The sequence below is a fragment of the Podarcis melisellensis genome (assembly GCF_964234715.1).
Source record: "Podarcis melisellensis genome assembly, chromosome: 2".
In the NCBI taxonomy this organism is placed as follows: Eukaryota; Metazoa; Chordata; class Lepidosauria; order Squamata; family Lacertidae; genus Podarcis; species Podarcis melisellensis.
The window spans coordinates 87,403,526-87,421,959 of NC_138529.1; the positions used below are offsets into that span (position 1 = coordinate 87,403,526).

General features: G+C 42.5%; 2 protein-coding genes across 11 annotated transcripts in view; both read right to left on the minus strand.

Moving 5' to 3' along the window:
* Positions 1-928: 928 nt before the first annotated feature.
* On the minus strand, positions 929-11,369 carry TATDN2 (TatD DNase domain containing 2). 3 transcript variants are annotated; one of them, XM_081901486.1, is made up of 7 exons: positions 11,264-11,369; positions 10,161-10,537; positions 7,661-9,031; positions 5,834-6,715; positions 4,550-4,677; positions 3,440-3,623; positions 929-2,578 (listed from the first exon to the last, which is right to left on the minus strand). In XM_081901486.1, the coding sequence occupies exons 2-7, from the start codon at positions 10,521-10,523 to the stop codon at positions 2,438-2,440; spliced, it is 3,069 nt and encodes a 1,022-aa protein (XP_081757612.1). In that variant the 5' UTR covers positions 10,524-10,537; positions 11,264-11,369; the 3' UTR covers positions 929-2,437. The 3 variants fall into 3 exon arrangements, with proteins under 3 accessions (XP_081757612.1, XP_081757613.1, XP_081757614.1); XM_081901487.1 differs by lacking the exon at positions 11,264-11,369 and adding an exon at positions 10,780-11,162; XM_081901488.1 differs by lacking the exons at positions 5,834-6,715; positions 7,661-9,031.
* Positions 11,370-13,704: 2,335 nt separating this feature from the next.
* IRAK2 (interleukin 1 receptor associated kinase 2) overlaps positions 13,705-18,434 on the minus strand; it is a 33,521-nt gene continuing 28,791 nt past the window's right edge. For 2 of the 8 annotated variants that reach the window (XM_081901889.1, XM_081901882.1), the window contains 3 exons: positions 16,867-17,067; positions 14,998-15,499; positions 13,705-13,876 (listed from right to left, as the gene is read on the minus strand). In XM_081901889.1, coding sequence (XP_081758015.1) covers positions 13,764-13,876; positions 14,998-15,499; positions 16,867-17,067 — 816 coding nt within the window. In that variant the 3' untranslated portion in view covers positions 13,705-13,763. Of the gene's footprint in view, positions 13,877-13,905; positions 14,126-14,831; positions 14,892-14,989; positions 15,500-16,866; positions 17,068-18,434 lie in introns of those variants that run through there. The other 6 variants (XM_081901885.1, XM_081901884.1, XM_081901883.1 and 3 more) reach the window with 6 other exon arrangements.

Here is an 18,434-nt window from a genome sequence, read left to right on the forward strand (position 1 = left end):
TACAGAGCTTTGTAAAGAAATAAAATAAAATATGCCAATAAGAGGGTTAGCGGAAAGATTGTAATCAGGGGAAAGAGCTAGGAGACTAGAATGAATTTAGCTGGATACTACTGGTTACCTCATGCATTTGTTGCAGGAGAAAAGAATATCTGAGCTTGTGCTTATTTATCAGTTTCTAAAACAGTGTGGAATTAAATTTAAGGAACTATATAACAGCGAAGCAAGTAACACATTCTTTCATCAAAGGAAGAACTGTGTTGACACTAGGGAATACAGTTGCTACCACAAAAAAGGATGAGGCTTCCTCTTTATTAGCTATGATCTGGATCGCAGGCATAACTCTGCAAAGAATGACATTTTTTTGCTATGTTGCATGCATTTAAAAAAAGCAGGTCAAGGGACTCCTAAATTCTACTTCAAGGCAACTGAGCCACAGTAGCATATCATGCTAAACTATACTATGTCCCATGCCGACATGCTAGCTCCTAAGAAGATTGCAGCCATGGCTTTTTAGGTCAGTACTGCACGGCAGTGATTGAGGAGAGACCTTAACTATCTTTCTGGGTTAGAACACCACACTGCTAGCATTCTGCACTGCCCTAAAAAGCCTGGGGAGGAGCAAAGTGGGTCAAGTTCCTCTTTGCCAGGACATAAGAGCATGCTGGGTCAGGCCAGTGGCCCATGTAGTCCAGCATCCTGTTCTCACAGTAGCCAACCAGATGCCTGTGGAAAACCCACAAGCAGAGCCCTATCACAAGAATACTCTCTTCTCCTGTGGTCTCCAACAACTGATTTTCAGAAGCTTAGTGCCTCCAACCAGAGAGCCAAATCATTCATGTGTTTATAGTAAGCCAAATTGGGAGTTGAGAGTTTCAAGATGTCAAACAGCTGGTGATGGTGTTTTAAAGATAGAAAAGTGAGAGCTGTCTTATGACTGGAAAGGGAGACCATGGTTTTATTGTTATTCCTGCATATAAACATACATACATACACCTCACACACGTGTGCAGAAGGAAAAAGTTACTTAGAATGCTATTTTCACAAGTATTAGGAAACACTTTTAATAAAACAAATAGAAGTATATACAGAAGGACCTTTCCATATAACATGAAGACACTGCTGAACTGAAGGCAAAGGAAGGGCAGAGAACAACAATGTTTGCTTTCCATGTTATTGGTTGCAATACTTTAATTTCTTGCCCAAGAGTCATGTATACAACATGTATGAATATTTATATAAAAATATGTTTATTTACAAGTAATCTTTTTAAAGTCCAAATAATACATAATAGAATATAGAAACATGGAATCATTTTTCTTTATTAAAAAAGAACCCACTGCAGAGGTTAAAACTGCCTAATTAAAACAAAAACAAATAATGGTTTCCCACAAAATAATATTGGAAGCCTATTTCACTCCCTTGCTTTGTTTAATTACTTTGTGTGTGCTTCGGTTTCTGGAGAACACAGTGTATCTAGAGTAGCCTTCCTCACCCTAAGGCTCTCCCGATGCTGTTGGGACTCCAGCTCCCATCAGTCCCAGCCAGCATGGGAGTGGTGGTCCAACAACATGCAGATGACACCAGATTAGAAATTAGATCTAGAGATTATTTCACAGCCCTTTCAGTATTTCTGAGTTTTATGCAAATTCAGCTCTTGCCATATAGTTTATAGACATCCTTAGAGATGATCCTTTGTGCCAATGCATATGGAGGGATTACTATCATATACTGGTAATGTATGTCATTACTTCTTTGAGTATATTCATGCTATACCAAATAGAAGGTTTTTAACTAAGAATATATAGTATTGCAGTTACATGGACTGCTACTTTAAGAGAAATAATCAGACAAGGCAAAGACAATTTAGGAGCACTTTCTTTATTAAGGCTAAGCCTCGCCTTACCAGAGGTAGCCATCAGGGTCCACTGCCCATCATTCCTGGTCACTGGCCATGGTGGGGCTGGAGTTAATGAAAGCTGGAGTCCAACGTTTGGAGAGCACCATATTGACTACCCTGTACTAAGGCATACCTGGCTTTCTCCTTTCTATTGGAGACTGGCCTTCTAAAAATGCTCAGTTATAATCTCCTTCAGATACATTAAAAAAAAGCAAATAAAAATTTAAAAAATCAATATGCTGACAATTTTTTGTCTGCTCAAGATAATTTAAAATTAAAAAAGAAAGCCACTCTTATGAATAAAATCAACACTAAGGCACCTTAAAAGGAAGGGAACAAATAGCAGAGGGGAGGGGAAGCAGCAGGAAAAGGTGTGAACTTTAAAGGACTGTGGTTCAATTAAGCACTTATTATAATATTTTCCTTGTTTCTAGAAGTCACAATATCCAAGCTGGTCAACATTAATGTGCAAGTTCCAAATTTATATTTACATAAAAAGTATTTCCTCATCAACTCTTTTCTACACTCCCTTGTGCTTCCCTACAAGTCATATATTCTTTTTGTGTTTTGTCTTAGAATGCCTAACATGGCAGGCAATGACACTTCTTTGAGCCGAGCAATCTCTTTAACGGTGTGAAGAGCTACTCCTGGATGTGAATACTGGCATACAGTTTTGGGAACCTGGAAAAAGCAGAAGCAGAGTTTTAGGAGATAAGGTTATTGCCTGCACTTGTGCCTTCAATATTTCACATTTAACAAACTCCCATCCATCTTCAACTCCCTTATCTTTGAGTATTTCTGACTATGGGATCTCACCCAACAGAATAATAGAATGGTAAAATTGAGACCACAAGGATCATCCAGTTCAACTCCCTGCTGTGCAGGAATATTTTGCCCAACGTGGGGCTCAAATCCATGATCCTGAGATTAAGAGTCTCATGGTCTACCAACTGAGCTATCCCTCAGTAGCTCCTTTAGCCTTTTGAAATCAGCCTTCTTAAAGTCCAGATGGCACGTCAGACCTCCTGCAGCTGCTTCTTTCTTGTAGTTTCCTGCCCACCTCAGTTTCCTGCACATCTATGAAGCTACTATCCCCAGTACCAGGTGTTTCCGTCATCTGTAATAGTATCTCCCTCCCCCTCAGGATTTACTTTAAGCTCTTCTGATCAGGTTTGTGAGATTCTTAGCAAACACATTCTTGCCAACCATTGTGAGGTGCAGCCTATCTCTTGCTTCCTTGAGGAAGTGGAGACCATGGTCCAAGACCCCAAACCTTTCCTGATGACCCCACCTGTGTGGGCAGTGATTGACTTTTGATATTTTCCCTTCTCTTCCTGGGCCATGACTTTCAACAGGAAGGAGTGATAAAACCCCCCACTGCATTGCACCATATGAAGGGCCTGCTTCACCCTAAACCATTAACCTTTTCTTTCATACTACACCCTAAAACAAGAAAGGACATTATTTTAATGAAGTATCAATCAGCACACAATAAAGGGACAGAGGATTGCAAACAACCCCAAATAAAACAAAATACCTTACCTGCCTAGGAAGGAAATATGGCGCATCTGTTTCTACAACTATTCTACTTAAAGGGATTTTCTGAACTGACTCTCTAGCCTCTGTAGCAGATGGATATGTCAGCAATGCTGTGAATCCAACAGTAAGATTTGGAAAGTAGTCCAACAATGGTTCTATGGCACTGTATCTGCCAGTAAAGCAATGCCTAAGATAGAGAGAAAACAATGGTCATTCTGCAACATATGATGGCCAACCAGCAACAGGCAAACAGTAATGCTGGCCATGCTAAAGACCACACAGCAAGCTGGACACAGAATGGTGGCTGCTATGTTGTTAATTTATTCTTGGAATAAAAGCCACACTTCAGCTAAAATTGGTTGTGGAAGCTGCAGATTATAATTTTAATACTATATTCAAGGAATTACAGAATCTAATTTCAATGAAATAGAGACCTTCGAAGCATTCAAGTTATGTCTTAATTTTCACTTATGATTTTAGAATGCTGGTCTGAAAAATTAAATGGTAACTTTTTTAAATAGAAAGGGAGATTTTGTTTATGTATACACCGCCTTTTTCCCTGACAGGAAATCATGGCAGCTTACAGATAAAATAAGAACAGCTAAAAATGCTGGGGTGGGTGGGAACAATAATTAAAAACCATTAAACACACAACACATATCTTTTTGAGATGTCTATTAAAAACATACAATCACAACACAAACTGCATGGCACCAGCCCCCAAATTAAAAGCAGCCAGTTCCCCAAAGCATGTTCAAACAAGAAAGTATTCACTTGCCAGTAGAAAAGACAATGAGGGAGCCAGCCTAACTTCTTTAGGGTGGAAGTTCCAAAGTCTGGGAGCAGCCACTGAGAAGGCCTCTCCTGCATCCCCACTAAGCATGCCTGAGGGTGGCAGGACCAGGAGAAGGGCCTCCCCCAAGGATCTCAGAACCCAGGCGGGCTCCTGCGAGGGAATACGTACATTCTTTCAGATAGCTTGTACCTAAGCCCTATAGGTCTTTGTAAGTCATAACCAGGGAATCACAGCCACACAGAATTTTAGGACCTCTGGCCTTCAGCTTCTTTTTAAAGTCAAGAATGGGTAGACTTAAAATTATTTAATACAATTACCTGTGTATCTTGTAGTCTTTGGGTACACATTTTTTCATGATTTCCAACAAGTCATCATCAGCATCTCTGCAGTGAATTACCAATGGTTTCCTTAAGGAAACAGCAAGATTCAGTTGCCTTTCAAATACCTGAAGCAAGCAAGAAAGGAGTATATCTTCAAATGCTATTAGAACTGCCCCGAGAACAAAAATGTAAGATGTGCAGAAAACAATCTAGTACCTCACTCCACCACTACCATTTATAATCTTACTACTTTTACCACACAGTCAATTTTGTTAGGGAGGGGGGGGGGACATAAGAGAGAGAAAACTGTCCAGGAGCACATTTTCATTTATTTCATTTTAAAAGGCATTAAAGGAGTAGACTGGCTGAGCTTCAGTTTCAGTATTGTACATGATGCTGTTGCAATTAGGAAACACCACATACAAAACTGAAAGTAATATGAATAATTTAACATTGGATAAACAGATCAAATTGTAGATACTGACATGTTCAATAGATTTCCACTCATGCAACAGCTGTTGTAGGAAATGAAGGTAATTTTTACCAGTTCCTCTTCCTTCCTGCAGCTCCCTAGACACTGAGCAGCTGCTCAAGAGAACTTAGGGACTCTTCAAAAGAGCCCTAGGAGGTTGCAAGGGGGGGAAACCAGTAACTCTGGATCCAAGCCATCCAATGTATAGTTCTGTGCTATAGCAAGTTTTACGAACACATTTTGCTGAGAATTGTTCTTTTGCAGCCAACTAATATTACACACGATGATGCATTTTTCTTTCATTCTTCCTGCTCTGACCACTTACCTGAGCTTTTGACCAAACATTTCTGCTAGTAGGTTGTTTGCTACCATGCACCACTGCAATACTACTTTTGGATGTAGAAATCACATGCTGCTGAAATTCCAAAATATGGGATATGTCTCTTTTGCTAATGTATTCAAACCAAAGCCTATTACGAGTGATTAGATAACAGAGATGCTTAGAAATATTTGAGCTACGTATCACCCCTGTGTTCTAGGTCAACACTGCACATTAATACATTTAACCAGCACTACAAAAATGATTTAGCAACCAATCCTGTTATTCTGTGGATTGCAACATACTCCAAGCAATGGACTGGAAAGGTTTTTTTTTCCAAAAGAAAGCTACTACCATCTCAACTTAGTGGGTTTTTTGAACAACTGCTTCACAACTTTACAGACCAATGACATCTTACAAAGTGAATGACTTGTTTCTTCACAAATCTTAAGAGACACTGAGCACAAAAAGTAACAGCACTCTCCTTTACCTTATGTTGCGTTGGGACCTCAGTGCTACATTTGTAAGAGTAATCCAGCCCCATTTCTCCAAAGGCAATAGCTTTGGGGTGCCTCATTGCCTGTAAGATACTTCTTTCATGAAGGTCTGTGTAATAACGTGCAAAGTGAGGATGACAGCCAAATGCCCCCCAAACCATGTCTTCCTTCAATAAATCTTCCCATAAGTAGCTGTTCAATGTACGAGGATCACAAAAGTCAGCTATACATCCCTGAAATTCTTCAGGAAAGCTGCTACTGTAAGTCTTTCGAAACTTAGAAAAAGTGCCCCTGAAAGCTGTCTTTGTATATAACATATCCAAATGGCAGTGGGTATCAATAAACCCTTCTTTTAAATATTTAGGCAGGTCATCAGGCAAATCCTGGTTTACACATTGATTGACAAAAGACTCTGACTTGCGAGATGTGGAGAAAATAGGAACACTTGATGCTACTTCTTTACTCCGTCGTCTGCTTTTCTCTTCATTGACCAGTGGAGAACCCAGTGACCGGGGCCTAACACGCATACAAGGTTCCTTATCCCTTGGTGTAGTTGATGGGCTATCATATGAGGTATCTAATGAAACATCACAAAGATGGGTGGCATATGAGGTATCTTCAGAAGAACATGAAAAAGAAGAACAATCCGCTGGCTTGCTGCAGCTTGTCCAATACTTTGTATAGTCACTCATTCTGCGATTGTACAAATGAGGAGGATACATCACCAACTCTGTTGCCAACTGTGAAGTCTCCACTGTTTTTGGCGTACTGTGGTTTGGGATAGAATCCTCCTGGGAGAAAGTACTAGGTGGTTCTGCATCCTCCATGTCAGACCAATCACTTTCAGCTGAGGACTCTCTTTCTTTCCCCATTAACTGCAAGTCATGAAATAAAATGAGAAAATCAATTCGGCTTGGTTATCTTGCATCTGATTAGTTTAAATTATATCCAAGGGAAGATGACCAGGTCACAGGGGAAGACGACAAAAATACAAGAGGTATGCAGATTTTGTTTTTATAAGAAAAATAGACATGGCTCTCCAGCTAATCTGTTAGGCCTGCCATGCCTATACTGGTTTATAACAAAAGTAAAGGAAGATATGAGGGATTTATAAATATAATTTAAGGCAACAATATGTGAAAAATGCTTAAGAATTGTAACATGCCATTCAGACAAATGGTTGAAAATGCACATTGAAATAAAAGCATGTTAGTCTTGCAGTTTGTTATTCACAGAGAGCAAACACCACTTTATTTCGGATATTTGGTAGTCGACCACAAAAGGTAAGTAAAATTTTAGGATCACTGAAGACTTCTGTATTGATCAGCAATGCTATATGGGACACAATTTATCATTATGAGTGTCATCCAGAAAAGGCCACATGACATCATAAAAAGGATGAAATCAGTTTTGTACATTGCTACATGGCAACTTCTAAGTTAATGGAATTCAGAAAACTATCTCTTAATCCTGAATCATACAAACAACAAAGGTTGTATTTGTAACTACTATTTTGTCTTACATCCTGCACCTCTGAAAACCGCTACTAAACATTTCTACAACCATTTGGAAGGATTCTGTGTTTAAATAGCACCTTTTAGTAATTTAAATTTAAGTTTAGTTTAAGTTTCCTTAAACTACATTCTTTTCCTACTAGCTCAAGGGTGAATCCTTGAAGCTATCTTAAGGATTTCTCAAACTTTTGGGAATGTGTTTACTTTTCAGTGCTGGCTCTTCATTTGTGTGAAATCAATTACATTTCAGGAACATTTAGCTACGGTTTCATTTTGAAAACCTTATTCCACAACAAAATGCCTCACCTTCTCATTTACTTCTGAACTGTGGTCATCCACAAACACAGGTTTTGGAGAAGATTCCACAATAACTGTCCTCTGGAAATTCACAAACTCCTTTGCAGCAGTAACACAATGTGCATCAGATGAACTGGGGCAAACATATTTTTCTTTTGGCACAGTTTTCTGCTTTGTGAAGGTAGTGTTGTATTTTGTCGTAGTTTTCTCACTGCTGCAACCTTGCTTGAACAGTTCTTCACCTTCATACCTGGACACTTCAGACACACTTCTCAGCTGGTTTCCTGGTCTCCCATACTCCTTTTTAGATGGACTGGCACAGGCATTTTCATCATCAGTTTGACTCTGCTGTTTGGCGGACTCTTGCTTATATTTTTGTTCTCCTTCAACCAGTAAAAGGTGAGATGTGCTTTTAAATTTACCATCTGATCTGCAATGCTCTCTGCAATCCTTTTTTTTACTCCGTCCAACAGAAATGTTGGTGTCTTTTGGCTCCTTTTCCAGTTCTGGTTCATCTTCAGATCTTGATAATGCAGACCTTGATAATGTATACCTTGAGCTGCCCGCTGGTCTAGAAGCCTCTTTTCCACTATGCCTAGAAATACTGTTTTCTTCTTTTGCAGCAACTTTCTGAAAGGTCGACTCCTGCTTAACTTCCGGTTCATCTTCAAATCTTGTTAATGGATGAATGTGCCTTGAGCTGCCACCTGGTTTGGAAGCCACTTTCCCACTATGCCTAGAGGTTTTCTTTTCTTCTTTTGCAGCAGCTTTCTGGAAGACAGAGTCCTGTTCAACTTCTGGTTCATCTTCAGATCTTGATAATGCACGAATATGCCTCAAGCTACTCTTTGACCTGGAAGCCTCTTTTCCACAATGCCTAGAGATATTATGTTCATCTTCTGCAGCAGCTTTCTGAAAGGTGGACTCCTGTTTAAAGTCTTTTTCTCTTTCTGAACTTGAAACTACAGATACACGTCTTGAGCTGCCATCTGACCCATGAGACTCTTTTCTATCCTGCCTGATAGAAATATTAATGTGCTCTTTTTCTATGGTTTTCAGACAGTTTGACTCTTTTCCAGGTTGCTGCTCTCCAAGTTTTGATGCTGTTGAGGGACGTCTCAGGTGGCCAGCTGATTCAGATGCCACTTTTTTAGGAACGCTTTCTTCCAAGGTTCCATTTGGAGGTGCCACCTCCCTTCTAGGTCGCAGTGGTCCCCCAAGTATAGCAAGCAGAGCTTTGCGGTATATTAGTCGAGATCCTTGGTCCTGGTCTTTCATCCTCCTCCTGCCACATTCAGCACCTGCTTCCTTTGAAGCACCTTTTCTTTCTGTGCTTGGTGTGAGGCTTGGCCCTGTCTCACTGCAGCCATCTTGTTTAATCTAAACAGTAAATAACAGTGTAAACTTCATACAACATACCTAGTATCCATTTCATAGAAATATCTTCATATTGTAGGTTAAAAAGGCCAGCCTAAAAGAATCATACAATAGTTTGCAAAAAAAAAGGGGGATTTTGGTTAGGGCAAATTAGTCCTAAGCAATTGGACATAAATTAACAAATTTCTGAAAACCTGACTATCCTCAAAAAGTATGAAAAGCTACCAAGGATGCTCCACTAAGGCTGCAATCCTAAGGGGCAGAGAGAGAAAAATGTGTTTTAACCATCATATTTAAAGCACTGCTAGATCCACACTGCTACTGATTCGCATTGGCTAGATTTCTCATTGGAAACAGTACAGGACAGACTTACACCAGGCCCCATGTGGGAATATCTCTCTCTCCAGTTTGGAGGCACCTCAAAGCTGCTGAGAAGACTGTAAATCCAAAGACTCAAAGTATTTCACAGTCCTCCCCTAACATGCCCACAAACAGCTTAAACATGTCCCATTTGGCCCAACAACTACAATAGGGCCAGAGTTATAGAGGCTTCTGTGGCACTGGAATCAGACATAAGTTCTAGCACTGGAGAAGCTCTGGTATATACGGCTCCCTCTAAGACACTTCCCAAGGGACAAAGAATTGCAACCTGAATACATTTTATTTAAATATTCATAAATATTCATACAATTTCTATGCTAAAAGGTAAAGGTAAAGGTACCCCTGCCCGTACGGGCCAGTCTTGCCAGACTCTGGGGTTGTGCACCCATCTCACTTAAGAGGCCAGGGGCCAGCGCTGTCCGAAGACACTTCCGGGTCACGTGGCCAGCGTGACATCGCTGCTCTGGTGAGCCAGAGCTGCACACGGAAACGCCGTTTACCTTCCCACTAGAAAGCGGTCCCTATTTATCTACTTGCACCCAAGGGTGCTTTCGAACTGCTAGGTTGGCAGTTTATTTAAATATTCATAAATATTCATACAATTTCTATGCTACCCTTCAACAAAAACTCCCAAGGTAGGATTTTATCCATGATAAAAACTATAAAAACAAACACACACAAGTACATTATAAACAAATGCAATTCCCCTCGACCCCGCCTGATGTTCCAATATTTGTCATCACTTATCTACCTTTTGTTTCAAGGATTCTCGAGGCGAAGATGTCACATTTTCCTCCGACATGTCACAGGCGGGACGTTTCACAAGGAACAGTTTATTGGAAAGAGAGCGGTCTGGGCTCTCTCCAAGAATGCTGTCAATTCCATCATTCGTTTCAGTCTCATCAGAGGAAGAATCTGCTGCGGCGAACGAAGTTCTCGAGAATGCTTTATAAGACTCTGGAGCTTTCCTGAATGTAGCCGTCTCAATGGATATAGCAGACCTACTGCTAGGGGAAGGCTGTGATGGCGCTTCTTTGGCGAGTCTGCTATATTTGGCGGGCGATCCAACAGACAAGCTGTCCCACTCTATTTTACGCCTCCTGTTTGGCTGCATTGAGGCTGGATTACCTGAGCACGAAAAGAGAGAAAAGCCAGAGTTTTAACACATACACGCTGCCCAAGCTTGCGCCGCAGAGAGACTGCACATTTCTGTAACGTGTGAGAACAGCAAGGCATTAGAAACATGTCCATTTAAAGTATAAACTTATGCATGTGTATGCAAAGACTGGAGAACAGACAGCTATGCTCCCCGACTTCCACCACAGAGTTTCTCAAGTGCACCCAGGCTAGTGCCCACAGAACTCAGGTACCTGTGCTTATCAAGGCCCTGATCCACCCATGTCACCAGCAACTCGCCAGGGCGCCTCTTTCTATCCTCCCTCCTTCAACACCCATAAAGGAGGAAGAGGCCGGAGCTCCCAGCCTGCCTTGAGTGGGAAGCAGGAATGCGGGGCGGGCGGAGCAGTTGACCGCGGAGCCACAGCCCGCCTAACTCCTGGAAGGAGAAGAGAGGCCAGGAAGAGATTTCCTCAGGGGCTGCAAGCGGCCTCCCTCCTTGCCAAGCGCCGACAGCCATTGGCTGCCTTCACCGGGGGGGCCCGCCCCTTCGGAGACGAAGCCGCCTTCTTTTCCTCCCCGCGTCAGCCCACCCCCCCCCCCTTGGGGGAACATTGCCCCACGCGCGGCTTCCACTTTTCAAACTAGGGCGGTTGGCAGTTACAAGGCCGCGCGGCGTCTCCCTCTCCCCCCCCCCGCCTCCGCCCAGGGCCCCACTCTCGTCGCTCAGTACAGTACCGCGCGCGCCTCCTCTGGCTCGCAGCCGCCCTGTTCTTCACAAAGCTTAGGGGCGGCAACCGAACGCCGGGAGAAGCGGGGAGGGGGGAAAGCTGTTGGACAGGCTCGCCTTCTGATTGGGTGAGAGGAGGGTCAGGGGGCGGGCGCGTGGCCGGGAGCAGGGGTCCGCGTGACAGAAGCGAAGGGCAGCAGAACGGGAAGAGGAAGCGAGCTTGGCGGAGGGGAAGAAGCGCGCTTGCGCAACCTGTTCGGCAGTTGGTTAAGGTTGGGCGTGAAGGGGGCCGCGGCGGACGCAGGCTCCGTTCTTGTCGGCGGCTGGCGAAGACCCCGCAGAGAGAGGCCGTCCTCTCCAAAACGCCCAATTCCGTGGGGAATTGTGGCCGGTTGTGGTATTCAGAAATTTCTATGCAACTGGAGATGACCACTGGGGCCCTAGGCACGTGCTGAGAGCAAACAATTGGGATCCAAGCAACCCCATCTGCAGAGACACTCAGATAATTGAACCGTCTTGCTAGGGCCCTCCAGTGTGGAGTATGAAAATGTAAGGCACTTCAGTGATAGCTATATATGGCCCACACTTGATTTACCAGCATTGCGGAATTCTGACCTTTTTAATCGCTTGAAATGTTGTGAAGATGGTTTTTGAAATGTTATTGTTGAGTTTTACTGTGTACTGTATTGTACTTTATGGGATTGTGTGCTGCAACCGGCTAGGGGTCCCGATAGATGTAGAGCAGGCTATTATAAACAAAACAAATTTCTGTTCAGTACCATAAACAGTGGCACATATAACTAGAGAAATAATTTATATGGAGACAGAACACCATAGACCATTAAAAGGACCACATTCACAAAACGGCCTTTTTCAATAATTTATTTCAAATGTATAATTCGTTTTAAGCATTTGGAGCAATGAACCTGAAAAGTATGTTGCAATGATAAGTTATGGAGCTTAAAGGGGGGAAATATAGCTATTCAATAAAGCCATGGAACTGCATAATAATCTATTTCTGTCATCTCTTTGGATGCTTCAGACCACAAGCTTATACAAATTTACTTAGATGTAAGGCCCACTGAACTTAATGACACTTATTTTTCAGTACACAAGTCTTAAGATTGCACTGCAAGACTTGCCCCTTCCCCCCAAAACTCCAGCAAGCAAAATTATTAATGCCAAAAAGAACACGATAGATGCAAATAAGCTTCAAAACTTAGTTAAAAAAAAAATCAAAGTTCTGAAAATACATAAAATACAAAATATGCTACAAAATATTTCCAATATATTCATTAATAGCTTCAAAAGCTAAACACTGTCAGTGAATAAATAGTTTTATAATAATACCATTAGCTTACTAGCAAACTTAAACCCCCAAATCACCAATACAGCATTTATATTGTCTATACACCCATCCCTTTGAACCACCTACCATTAGGAGGTAAATGCAGTTTTGCTGAAGAAGCAAACGGTTGTTGCTACATGAAACAGAAGTACCAAGTCTATCAGCTAGAGTAATCTTGGATTTAGGACTGCTTAAATCTCTATAGTATTGAAATATGTCTCATTCACAGGATTTTGTCAAATCTGGGCTACACTATTAATACCTGGTATTATGTCCTATTGGTTTACCTGGTAATATGTCCTATTGAACTCAGTGGAACTTACTTCTGAATAAGCATGCATAGGACTGCATTGTTAGTGTGAGTTACTGTATTCTGAATTATATTTCTAAGAAATGTACAAACTAGGCAGTCCTGCAAAATGTGTCTTATTTTAGCTGCTATAGATGCATTTTAAATTTAGAGCAATCAGAACTCTGACCAGTTTTGTCTGCTTGGATGCAAAGCACGACATCAGTTCTGTATATTGCATCACACTAGGGTAACCTATGTTCAAACCTCCTTGTCTATGAAGTTCACTGAGGTGACTTTGAGCCAGTCATCATCCCTCAATGTAACCTAACTTGCAGAGATGTGATGATAAAAGATAGGGGAAGAAGCATGTGTGCTGTCTTGAGTAATTGGATATACATGTAAGAAATGAATAAATAAAATCTAAATACAAATAGCATTCTGACCATAGCATAGTCTTCATGTTGTAAAGAAGAATTCTCTTGCCATGTCAGAGGAGGTTTGTGTAAAATAAAAAGACAATGATAAAACCATGAGCAAGAGAAGACCCCCCCCCCCCAAAGCATTTTATTCGTAGTGCAGGCAAGCACTATAAATGTACCATAAAATTCAGTTTATACAATGTTCTGTGTTTCACTTTGGCTGCAGCCTTTGGTTTCAAAAGAGCTGTGTCTACCAAAATACATTGCAATCACAGCCATAAAGCTGTGAATATAATCTTCTTGACACTAATCACCTCAAGTTAATGCTCTCCCCATCCTATCCTATATCTTGTATAGGTACCCAATGTAACTTCAAAAAATGCATTGTGCTTTTGTTTCTACTGCCAATAAAGTTTAATCTTCTGCAAACTGCATGGATGATGATTTAGTTACATCAAATCTTCAAAGAGTTCACAAGTATTTATCTTATTTTCTTCATACAATAAAAATCGTTCCATCATCTTTTTCTTTTTATCGTTGATTTTTATTTCTTTCACCCCTGCTGAAAGAAAGTACAAACAAGCAATGTAATTTAGTAACATTACAAATAATGTGTACAATCACTAATTATTGGGGTAAAAGTTATTTTGAATAAACTATAGAATGTTGCTTTTCTTTAAGTTAACATGAAGGAATTGCTGAAAAGTTGCTTATACTTAGGAGGGGCTAACCTGTGGCCCTCCAGATGTTGTTTACAGCCTCTTGTCCATTACTAATTCCAGGCACTTTTTCAGACCCTCACCCCTTGGATCTAATGTAAAGGAGAGAGAGCTGGATGTCATTGGCATACTCATGACGCCATTGCCCAATCCCTGGATGATCTATCCCAGGGATTTTATGCTATACAGCAGGAGAGACTACTGCTAAGGAATCCATTTCCCTCCAAGAGTTGATTCATTTTTTAAAAAAATCTGAGGGCCACTACAAAATTGAAACTATTGCGGAATAAGCGAAGTATGATGAGAACATGAAACCCATCTACCACATCCTAAAAGGTAAAGGTAAAGGTACCCCTGCCCGTACGGGCCAGTCGTGTCCGACTCTAGGGTTGTGCGCCCATCTCACTCTAGAGGCCGGGGGCACTTCGGGGTCACGTGGCCAGCGTGACGAAGCTGCTCTGGCGAACCGGCACCAGCGCAGCACACGGACATGATACCAAAATGGTGTTAATTACATGTCACATAATTTAGCTCCAACAGTCCAGGTCACAGTATAATTCTGAAGTTGCCTATTTTTGTTTTAATAGAACTTGCTGCCTCATGTGCTTGGAACTATCATACAACCCTTGCATGATACCACTTCTCTTACTCTTTCAAATCCTTCCTATAAACCCACTTTTTCCATAAAGCCTTTGACACAACTATCTAGTTCCCAAGCCTTAATGAAATACTGTAAGCCTAAGGATCTGAAACAGCTGCATATTCCTTCCCTGTTTACCCTTCATCCACTTCTCTCACCTTTCTCTTGTCTGCCCTGTGGCCAATTTTAGACTGTGAGGGTTTCAGGGCAGGGATCATCTTGCCATGCAAACTGATGAAATAATATTATTTGTATTACTGTTATTATATACTTCATAAATGTTCCTAATTTTCCTCAAAGAATATTTAAAAGTTACCTTGTTACCTTGTGAAGAACAGGCAGCACCAGAGCTTTCCGTACTTGTATTTGATGGAGTCGTTTTATTTAAAGAACCAGTTATTTCTAGTGGCTCCTTATTAGAGTCCATATTTTTTGTTGAGACGACACTGCTATATTCTGAATCATTTGCCAGAGGCTTTGTGGGAGAAACATTTTCTAGATATTGAGAGTTGTTGCTCGGTGGCTGGCAGGCAGCAGCAGCATCTGTAGGGTCCCACGAAAAGTTACTTGATTCATCTGACTCACAAGGGACCCGTAATATCTGCCCAGAGTATGTTTCAGGAGACATGGCGCTCATCAAAGGTGGCAACAAATCTCCACAGTTCAAAGACCCGGGATTCGCTTCATCTGAGAAACCAAAATGAAGGGGGCTGGCTGACTCATCGTTTTCTTCTGGAGTATTCATGGAGAGTCCATGGTATCTGCTCCACTCGGGCATTTTCTGACACTGTATTTGATGATCTGCCATTTCGATTATTTCATGCACCTGTTTTTTTAACAGCAACGTTAAAACAGCTCATTCAGATTTTCCTCACTGAAAGAATGCAACTGCTTCCGTCAACACTTAGGGACACACACTCTTAAGTAAACAGGAAGGGGAAGTAAGTACTGTACTAAGAAAATGAAAGGGGTGGGACTTTGCCTGCTGGCTCTACCCATGACACTGCCTGTCCTGCTGGCCTCATTGCCAGCGTACATCCACCGTATAGTAAGGGATGCCCACCAACACACAGGAGCCCCATTTGTGTGAAATGCCTCCAATTGCATGTGTGTAGGTGACCCTTTGCAGATGTCCAGACAAACACAAAGATCAGAGGCGTAGGAGCAGAAGGTCAGAAGTGAGGCCAAGGGGTTGAAATCTCAACCCGCTCCATGTGTGATCCCTCATCCCCACCCCCACCCATTCATGAAGAGGGATATGGTTTACAGTGGTACCTCAGGTTACATACGCTTCAGGTTACATACGCTTCAGGTTACATACGCTCCACTAACCCAGAAATAGTATCTTGGGTTAAGAACTTTGCTTCAAGATGAGAACAGAAATCGTGCGGCGGCAGCGGGAGGCCCCATTAGCTAAAGTGGTACCTCAGGTTTAGAACAGTTTCAGGTTAAGAACAGACCTCCGGAACGAATTAAGTACTTAACCCGAGGTACCACTGTATAGACATATTATGAGGACTGGCATTCTAGCATCAAGTTTGGAGTGTTATGCTGTCACCTCATCACCAGCAAGGCAGCCTGTATCTACTGCTGTGAGGGTGGTGGCCCACTGCCCTACATCTGTTGGCCTCAATCCTTTATAAATGTAAGGTCTGCCCACCATATGGAAAAAAAAAACAGGGACAATCTTACATCCACCTTTTCTAGAATGATCTAAGCCACTGTTTGCGTAGCACCATGGTGCTTACTGTGGTAAATGCATAAAAAGTGAAGAAAAGGTCTGTGTTTGCAGACTCTGGTTTCCCTTCTGATCAAATAAATCTTTAGTGTTTTATCTGTTGCCGTGTTTCTTGGCTTTATCGCAACAGATATTTTCATTATTCTATAAGCCATCCCATGAATCTTTTTATTAAGGAGCAGGGTATAAACAAACAAATGTCCCTCAAGTCTGGGGATAGATATCTTCCTGTCACTCTTTGCAGCTAAGACCAGTGTGTGTACTCGTGGCGTCCAATAAATCAAGAATCTGTTCTCTGTGCTGATTTTGCACAAACTAGCTCCCCTACCCCAAATAATAGCCAGATGCCGGACAATAGCAGAGACACAGACCTGCACTACTCGGCTGCAAAGCTATAAGAATGCAGGGCAAAGCTTTGCTCTTGTAGCAGGAAGCGGAAAGAGAAGTACGCTTACTTCTGCCATGTTAGCATTTTTTTTCCGCAGGCAAACACAGGAAGCAGTGGCCAACCAAACAGCAGTCATTTCTGGTAAGTGACATGCATGCTTGTCTTGATATTTGTGACATATTTCTGTGGCAGCACGTCTTTCAAAGGTTTTCTCCTTAGAACTGGATAGTTCCTTTGCCACCTGGATTTCATCAAGGAAGACGTCTTTCTATGGAAGAAAATGAGAAGGAGAAATGCAGTGTGCTTAGCTCCTTTTGTATGAGAACAATATTAAGCTGGCTGGCTCATTCAGACGACTGCCTCAAAATTACACTATGAAGCAGAGGACAGCGTTCATATTTCAGAACTTAAAAACTACTACAGATTAGTTCCAGAGACATAGGATTGCTCTCTAAGGGTTTGTCCACACTTTCGCTTGTCCTGTGCCTAGAAAGCATGGGTCCAAGAAGTTTTCTGTTTGCCCCATTGCTTGCCTGGGGAAAACCCACTCTTTAGCACTGAATCAGAGCAAACATCAATCTGCAGAAAAGCTGATTAATGTGTGCTATGATTCAGAAGTAAATATCAGGTTTTCCCAGGGAAAGTGGCAGAACAAGCAGAAGTTTGGATGAGTCCTATGTGTGTTTTACTGGGGGGAGGGTTCCAAACTGATTTCCCCCCCAGTTCAAGTACTTTTGGTTATTGCGGGAAACAAACTCTTAAAATATTTATGCAAGGCCATCTTACCCATTAGGGTTAGTGGCGCCCTGCACCATGGTGCCCGCCCATCGGGGCGCCCAGCAGCGGGAGTCCGGGACTGACCGGGAACGGCTGCGAGGGAATGCTGGGTAGCAGTGGCGTAGCGTGGGTTGTCAGCACCCGGGGCAAGGCAAGTAATTTGCGCCCCCTAACCCGTGGATTTCAGGTAGGGGCAGAGAGCTGCGAGTGCGAGCGCCCCCCCCCCAGATGTTGTGCCCGATGCGGCTGGCCCCCCCTGCACCCCCACGCTACGCCACTGCTGGGTAACGTCGGCTCTTCCTACGGCTAGCCATGCTCTCTCGCTTCCTGCCTGGGAGAGGAGGCAGCGGAGGCAGCACACAAAGCTACATAGCGCCCGTCTCCCTCCTGTCTGCCCCCAACAGTAGCGGTACTGGTGAAGAAGGCTGCCCGGCAAGCGAGCCTTGAGCTGCCTAGCGCAGGGGGCGAGGAGGACAGGGAGGCAGAAGGGCACCGAGAACATCATCTCTTCCGTTGAGGAAAAAGGTGGAGGAGGGATTCATTCAGATTTAGGGTGTGGGAGGGGAAAGCTGGGGGGGGGCGCACGACCATTAGGACTCAGTTCAGAGGTAAGGATGAACTCAAGAGCATGCTCTCCATGCAGTTAGTGGTTAGAAACAAACAAACGCCAACAAAAAGTCCTTTAGATTCAGCAGGGCTTAGTCTCAGGTAAGTGCAGTTAGGGCTGCAGCCTTTGTGACCCAAGTTTTGGGTCCTTTTTAGGTTCAGGATGTCACAGTTTTACACCCACCCCCCACAATATCTGAAAACATCAGCTTTGTACTTAAGCCCAAATTGGCCAGGAATTTCATTCTCTGT

Bases quoted from the DNA above. Each gene is read 5' to 3' on its own strand.
- TATDN2 (XM_081901486.1), bottom strand. From the start codon at position 10,523: ATGCAGCCAAACAGGAGGCGTAAAATAGAGTGGGACAGCTTGTCTGTT. The intron at 9,032-10,160 runs GTAGATAAGTGA...TTTACTGTTTAG, and splicing joins GAGAATCCTTGAAACAAAAG to ATTAAACAAGATGGCTGCAG. The intron at 2,579-3,439 runs GTAAGGTATTTT...TGCTTTTTCCAG, and splicing joins CATATTTCCTTCCTAGGCAG to GTTCCCAAAACTGTATGCCA.